This window comes from Sminthopsis crassicaudata, chromosome 3 (genome assembly GCF_048593235.1).
Source record: "Sminthopsis crassicaudata isolate SCR6 chromosome 3, ASM4859323v1, whole genome shotgun sequence".
In the NCBI taxonomy this organism is placed as follows: Eukaryota; Metazoa; Chordata; class Mammalia; order Dasyuromorphia; family Dasyuridae; genus Sminthopsis; species Sminthopsis crassicaudata.
Window position 1 is genome coordinate 629,992,349 of NC_133619.1, and position 7,500 is coordinate 629,999,848.

Genomic DNA, 7,500 nt, shown 5'->3' on the forward strand with positions numbered 1-7,500 from the left:
AGATAAGGAGGGAAAAAGAGGAAGAAAAGGTTTGGGAGGGAAATGAAAGAGAGGGGAAAGAGCAACTGACAATAGGAAAGAATAGAAGAAAGGGAGAAAATAAGGAAAAAAGGAAGAGGATGAAAGGGAGAAGGAAGAGAAGAAATGAAAAGAGAGAAGAGGGAGAAAAAGAAAGGAGAGGGAAAGAGAAAAGAGAAAACAGAACAAAAAGAAAGAAATTGAAGAAGGAAAAAGGTTAGAAAGAAAAGGAAAGAGAAAACAAAGGAGCAAGTAAGAGACAATAGAGAGGAAAAGGGGGAAAGGGAGGAGAAAAAAAGGAGAGAAAGAAAGAAGAAAGAAAGACAATAAAAGGAAAAAAGGAGGAAGAGAAAAAGCATTAGGAGAGAATGGAAAGAGAAAAGGAAGAGTAACAGGAGGAAGAAAATGGAGAGGAGGAAGAAAAAGAAAAAGAAAAATGAGAGAAAGAATAGTGAAAAATAAAAAAGAGGGGAATGGAGAAGAGGAAAATAGAAAGAAGGAAAAGAGGAAGAGGTAAGAGGAAAAAGTAAAAGGGAAGGGAGAAAAAAGAAAAAGGAGAAGAAAAGGGAAAATAGGAAAAAGGACAAGAAAGAAAGAAAATGAGGATTGGTGGGGAGAGGAGAAAGAGAAGGAAAATTATCAAGGAGAGAATGAAAAAGAGGAAGAGGGAGAAGAGAACAGAGAAAAAAAATTGTGAGAAAGAGAAAATGGAAAGAATAAAAAGATAAAAAGAAGGAAAAGAAAGATTACCAAGAAGGAGAAAATGGAGAGGAGAAAAAGAAAAAAGCAGAATGAAGAGGGAGAGGGAGAAAAAGAGAAGGAAAATCAAAGAGAAAGAGGAAGAACAAAAGAAGAAAAAACAAAAGAGAGAGAGAGAGGAAGAGATGAAGAACAGAAGGGAGGAAGAAGAAAGGCAAGGAGCGGAAAGGCTCATTGTGTGCTCTCCAGGGCCCCAGTGCCAGCTGGCCTGCCCTTGCCCAACAAGATTCCCTCTATTTCCGAGCTGGGACATCATTTTCTTTTCTCTCTCTTCATATCATCTCTCCATAGCTATCTTCTTTTAGGAAGTCCTGAACAAATTCGAGGCCTCTCGGAAATCCAACCCAACCAGCTCCTAGGCTCATCCTTCCTCCCTTTCTCCCCCGTCTACACACATTCTCCTGGTCTCTGTGAGCAAGAGGGTGCCCAGAAAGTGACTGGAAGCCCCCCACTTCACCCTCTGTACCCCACCTCCCAGAACACTCAGAGGGAATCTCTTGCCCATCTAGGCTCAGCAACCCAACCTGAGGCTTCGTACCTGCGATGATTGAATACTCATTTCTGGTAATTTCCAGCTCAGCTTGGAGCTCTTCATTGACCTGCTCATACTCATTGATCTTGGCCATGAGCACTTCCTCTAATTCCCTGTCTATATAGTTGATTTCTTCTACTTCCTCTTCTGGTATTTTCTCCTCTTCTTCATCGGCTTTGGTTTCTTCTTCGATGCTGCCCTCGTCAGGCAAAGGAAGCAGCTTTTGATTTTTTTCCGCAGCCAGAGAATCCTGAAAAAAAAAAAAAAAAAAAAAAAAAAAGGATGTAGGGGCAGGGAAAGGGGGCACTATTATGAGAGTTTCGGCTGTCATTATTTCTTCATGTTTTTTATCCTCTTGGAGGCCAAAGAGTTGGAAATGGTTTTACCAGAGAGTATCCGAGTTTCAGGAGTAGAAAGGGGTCTCAGAATCAATTGAGTGTCTGTCTGTACAAGAATTCCCTCCTGATGGCATCTCTGATGGGCAGTCATTTCCATCTTGAAATAGGGATCCTCTTACCTTTCGATTCAACCCATTCCTATTTGGGAGTCTTTTATTGTGAGAAAGTTTTTTCGGACTCCCACAATTAAATTAGCCTTTTTTTCAACTCCCACACTTTCCTAGTTCCCTTTTCGGATGTCAAATGAAACAACACTAATCATTCTTAGACACTTATAAGCCATAAGTGGAAAAAAATCCCTGAACCTCTTTTTTTTGGCCTCAGTTTCCTCCTCTGTAAACAATAATATCCAGTTTAATATTTGGCATCCCAGCAAAAAAAAAAAAAAATTCACTCGCCACCGTCTTGCCCCATCTCACCTCTGGTATAGATTTTCGTACATCATCTTCTTCTCTTGTAATACTCCCTGAGATACTGACTTGTCTTAATTCAAGGGAGAGAAAGCTTGGTAAGGGTTCTACACACATTTTAGAACCTCCCTCTCTTGACTCTTCAGGGAAGCTTCTTTGTTGCATTCTCTCCTCCTTGTAAGTTTTAACTTCCTTTCTTGGCTTGGTCTCTGGAGCCATCTGAGTATCTTGTGGCTATGGGATGACAGTTGGGTTCAAAGTGAAAAGTGGGTAAGGATGTCTGGCAGATGATTTTTCTCTAAGGCAGAACCTCTTTGTCCTTTTCTGTGTCCTGATTCTCCTTGGAGGTCTAGTAAAAAACTAAGGATACCATCTCAGGAATTTTTTTATGTAGAAAATAAAATATGTAAGATTATGATTACATTGAAATCTAATTATGGAAAAAAATTTAAAGTTCATGGATCCATAGAGCAGTAGTGAACTGAACCAGCTACACCCAGCAAAAGAACTCTGGGAGATGACTATGAACCACTACATAGAATTTCCAATTTCTCTTATTTTTGTCCGCCTGCATTTTTTATTTCCTTCACAGACTAATTGTACACTGTTTCAAAGTTCAATTCTTTTTGTACAGTAAAACAACTGTTTGGACATGTCTACATATATTGCATTTAATTTATACTGTAACATATTTAACATGTATGGGTCAACCTGCCATCATGGGGGCGGGAAGGAGGGGAAAAATTAGAACAAAAGGTCAATGTTGTAAAATTACTCATGCACATATCTGGTAAATAAAAACTATTAAAAAAACTTCATGGATCCCAGGTTAAGAACTTCAGGAATAAGGGGACCCATACGGGGGTCAGTCTTAATCTACATCACAAACTTTTCAGCTCCTAGTCCCGGCTCACACTCCAGAAAGATGTGCTTCCAAATAAGTGTCAGAAAGCCCAGGTTGGAGAAATGACATACAAATGAGGCAGGCCCAGCATGGGGTGCAGGCCCCGGGTGTCCTCTCATCCTATCTGTCACAGCAAGTGGCCCTGGGGTAATAAGCATACTCATTTGGTGAACTAAGGGGGACTCACACTGGACTTGCTTATTTTTGCATGTTATTACTCAGAATGTCTTGACATTTCACACCTATCAGTCCCAATGGTGGGCAAGAAAATTAAACACATGTCAGGTGTTGCTTCTTGGCTGTCCCATAGATTGATGGAAAACATGGTTTTGAGCTATTCCTCATTTGCCTGGGGTCTACCCTGAGTGTAAGATTTAAAGTCCATGAGTGGAAAGGAGAAATAGCAGGTGGGAAGAAAATATCTGTGTGTCCACTCATCTGCTTCAGAAGCAGCAAGGTTTGGGGTAAAAAGAGCCGGTCTCCGATTCCCCCACTCGGCATCAGGGGATTGGACTTCAGTACCATGATTTCCTTTGGTATCCTCCCACTCTGAGCTGTGATTCTAATTCTATTTTTCCAAGGAAGGAAGGAAGGAAGAAGGAAGGAAGGAAAGAAGGAAGGAAGGGAGGAAGAAAGGAAGGAAGGGAGGAAGAAAGGAAGGAAGGAAGGAAGGAGGAAAGGAAGGAAGGAAGGAAGGGAGGAAGAAAGGAAGGAAGGAAGGAAGGAAGGAAGGAAGGAAGGAAAGGAAGGAAGGAAAGGAAGGAAGGAAGGAAGGAAGGAAGGAAGGAAGGAAGGAAGGAAGGAAGGAAGGAAGGAAGGAAGGAAGGAAGAAAGGAAGGAAGGAAAGGAAGGAAGGAAAAGAAGGAAGGAAAAGAAGGAAGGAAAGGAAGGAAGGAAAAGAAGGAAGGAAAGGAAGGAAGGAAAGGAAGGAAGGAAAGGAAGGAAGGAAAGGAAGGAAGGAAAGGAAGGAAGGAAGGAAGGAAGGAAGGAAAGGAAGGAAGGAAGGAAAGGAAGGAAGGAAGGGAAGGAAGGAAGGAAGGGAAGGAAGGAAGGAAAGGAAGGAAGGAAGGAAGGAAGGAAAGGAAGGAAGGAAGGAAAGGAAGGAAGGAAAGGAAGGAAGGCATTCAAGGCTTACAAAGTGCTTGACTCACAGCAACTACAAATTTGAAGTATGGTTGCTCTCTGAGGGTAGAACGGTCTTTTCCCTCTTTTTGTGTCTCTGGCACTCAGCATAGTGCCTGACACATAGTAGGTACTTAATAGCTGGTTATTAATTGATTGATAAGAAGTAGGGAGTGCTGATTCTTAGCAAGAAAATCTCTTCAATCAAGATAATTAACTGAGAATCCTCAGAAATTAAGTGACTTGTTTAGACAAAGATAAGGGCCAAGATAATATGAATAGGGTGAAGGGGAGGCCATAACTGCTCATCACCTACCTCCAAGTCCTCTTGCTTTTTGTCCAGGGCATCAGAGATGTCTTTGCTCTCATCTGAGGGCTAAGAGAAGGAAAAAGGGGAAAGGGTCAGCTTCCAGAGGGTCAAGAGGGGCTGTGGAGAACTTAACACAAAGAAGAGACCATTTGCTGCAAAGATGACGCAGCCCTGCGATTTTCTCTCCCCTCCCTTCCCAGTATGGGCCGTCCTCCTCCTGGCAGCTGCTCACCTTTCTCATGAGGTGAACCTTTACTTTCTGGGCTTCACTCAGGATTTGCAGCTGTTTCTGTAGTTCCTTCACCTCCTTTTTGAGCTGGGCAAGCTCATCATCCTTCCTCAGGCAAGCTTCCTCCAAGGCTGTAAGGCGACTGATCTCATCTTTCATCATGAGCAAGTGCCGATCCTGGGAAGAGAATCGGGCTGACCTTGGTGAATGGTACTTTTCACAAACTCCCCTAAAAGGACCTCAGGGGCCACTGAACACCTTCACACTGGGGCAGACACCAACTTTACAGCAAACTAGCTGCCATGGGGTCATCCAGACTCTCCTGAAAGTCCTTCAAGGAGGGGGCATCCACCACCTTTCTTTCTTTCTTTTTTTTTTTTTCCCCCTGAGGCTGGGGTTAAGTGACTTGCCCAGGGTCACACAGCTAGGAAGTGTTAAGTGTCTGAGACCAGATTTGAACTCGGGTCCTCCTGAATTCAAGGCTGGTGCTCTCTCCACTGCGCCACCTAACTGCCCCCAACATGCCTTATCCACCACCTTTCAAGTAGCCCCTTGCACTTGGGGCATTTCTCACTGTGTGGAATTCATTCCTGACAGCATTACGGCTTCGGTTCATTGGTCCAAACAGGGCAAAGCCTAATCTCTTTTGAGCTTGAGTATCATTTTTCTACCATGGTGTTTTTAAATTGGATGCCCCGTAGGCAGCTCAAACCCAATGAGCTCAAAACAAAATTCATCATCTTCCTCTGAAACCTATTTCTCCTTTTAAAACTTCCTAATTTCAGTCCTTCCATTCACTTAGATTTCCAAATTCAAAATAATCTTTGATCCCTCAACTTTTCCTCTCACAGGACATAGCTAAATCTTGTGGCTTCAGAGATATTAGAGACCCACCATAGATCTGATCTTTGCCTTCCAAAAACATCCCCCCAGGATAATTTCTGGGATTTCATCTCCATAAAGGAAAGGGAGAAAAAATTATTAATTCCCTCCTATGTGCCAGCCACTGTGCTAAGTAATTTATCCCAATTTTATAGATGATAAAGTTAAGACTCAGAAAAATGAAATAAGAGGAAGGAATTAGGATTAAGACTGGAAAGATAGGAAAGAGTCAGATTGTGAAGAGTTTTAAATACTCAAGTTTATATTGGATTCCAAATGCAAAATGGATGCATATGTTGGATGTAAATGTAAAATGGAGCCATTAGAGCTTATTGGAGAGGCTAAGTGTCAGATCTGTGCTTTAGAGAAAAATCACTTTGGCAACTGGATGAAGAATGGATTGGAGTAACTGTAACACATTTATTATATATGGGATTGCCTGTCATCTAGGGGAGGGAGTAGAGGGAGGAAGGGGAAAATTTGGAAAAGTGAATACAAGGGATAATGTAAAAAACAATTACCCATGCATATATACTGTCAAAAATTATAATTATAAAATTAATTTAAAAAAAAGAATGGATTGGAGTAAAAAGAGGCTGCAAATTGTTCAGGTGAAAGGTGATGAGGACCTTGACTAAAGTGTTGCTGTGTGAGTGGAGAGAAAGGGAAATAATGGCCAAGTAAAATGGTGGAGAAAAAATGGTGAGATTTGGTAACTGAATAAATATGGATATTAGGGAAGGGACATCTAAGGGATGACACTGGGACTCAGGTGATTGCAGGGATAATGGTGGTATCCTCAACGGTAATAGAGAAGTTCAAAAGAAGGATGGACTTAGGAAAAAGATAACAAGGTCCTTCAATGTTGTTTCTTCCAATAGAATGGAAGCTCCTATAGTTTCATTTCTGTCTTTGAGAGTGTAGAACAGTGCTTGACCCACTGTAGCAGCTAAATAAATGCTTTTTACTTGATTAACAGGGAAAATGCCCTCCATAATGATAGCACTTTACAGTTTGCAGTGATAATGGCTCCTATATTTATAGTGCTTTACAGTTTTACAGGGCCCTGGGATATAAGCCTGCTCCATGAAAATCAGGGCTCTGAACCGGCTCACCTTCTCCTGAATCACAGTAGCATACCAAGGCATCTTCCGGGTTTGGGAACTCTTCATTATAGTCTGCGAACTGGGACTTTCCTCGCTTTGTCGGAGGGATTGGAATTCAAAGGCACTCTTGCTATATGTCAGCTTCTTCTCTAAAAAGAAAAAAAGACGGTTATTTATTGCTCCCATTTTGTCCAACTGATTAAGGTTTTCTAAGCTACTTTATCATATAAAGTACTGCCCCTTTTTGCATGGGGAATATTCTAGAGGCTGAACAGTGCAGGAGGAAGACAAATCTATATTTGTATAAGGAATATTGATGTTTAGAAAATCAGCTTGAAAAAATATTCTCTAAGATAAGAGAAACTGCCCCCCCCTAGATGAAGGTAGAGAGGACCTGTTTTAAGGCAAAAGCAAAGGGGGAGATAAGGTTGGTGCAGGGTTTTGTATTCCATCAGTTTATTTTCATGGAACTGTTTTCAGTTTTAAAGATTAGAACTGAGAAACTAGAAAAAAAAACAAAAAACAAAAACCAGACATCTCTTTGGGAATTGTGGGAAAATGATACAGGTATAGATACGGTTGCACATTTCTCATTACATTAATGAGGGCCACTACTGATGAAGGGACTGTGTATACAGCATTAGGATGGAGTTTGTAATAATCTCTTTTGTGTTCCCTCTTCGGCAATTTGGTGAAGTTTTTGGACACCCAACAATCTAGCCACTGAGCCACTTTATATAGAGAAAGAGAAAGTCCCACAAACCCCAGAACAGATCTGAAGAAGTTGGCATTTCTCTTGCTTATGGAAACTGCTTATCAATTAAAGAGTG

At 41.4% G+C, this 7,500-nt stretch overlaps 1 protein-coding gene across 3 annotated transcripts in view; it reads right to left on the reverse strand.

The window, feature by feature from the left end:
- Positions 1-7,500, reverse strand: part of CCDC27 (coiled-coil domain containing 27) — a 46,064-nt gene that overhangs the window by 6,864 nt on the left and 31,700 nt on the right. For all 3 annotated transcript variants that reach the window (XM_074306466.1, XM_074306467.1, XM_074306465.1), the window contains 5 exons: positions 6,680-6,819; positions 4,686-4,859; positions 4,460-4,519; positions 2,127-2,351; positions 1,316-1,559 (listed from right to left, as the gene is read on the reverse strand). In XM_074306466.1, the coding sequence (XP_074162567.1) occupies positions 1,316-1,559; positions 2,127-2,351; positions 4,460-4,519; positions 4,686-4,859; positions 6,680-6,819 (843 nt within the window). The remainder of the gene's footprint in view (positions 1-1,315; positions 1,560-2,126; positions 2,352-4,459; positions 4,520-4,685; positions 4,860-6,679; positions 6,820-7,500) is intronic.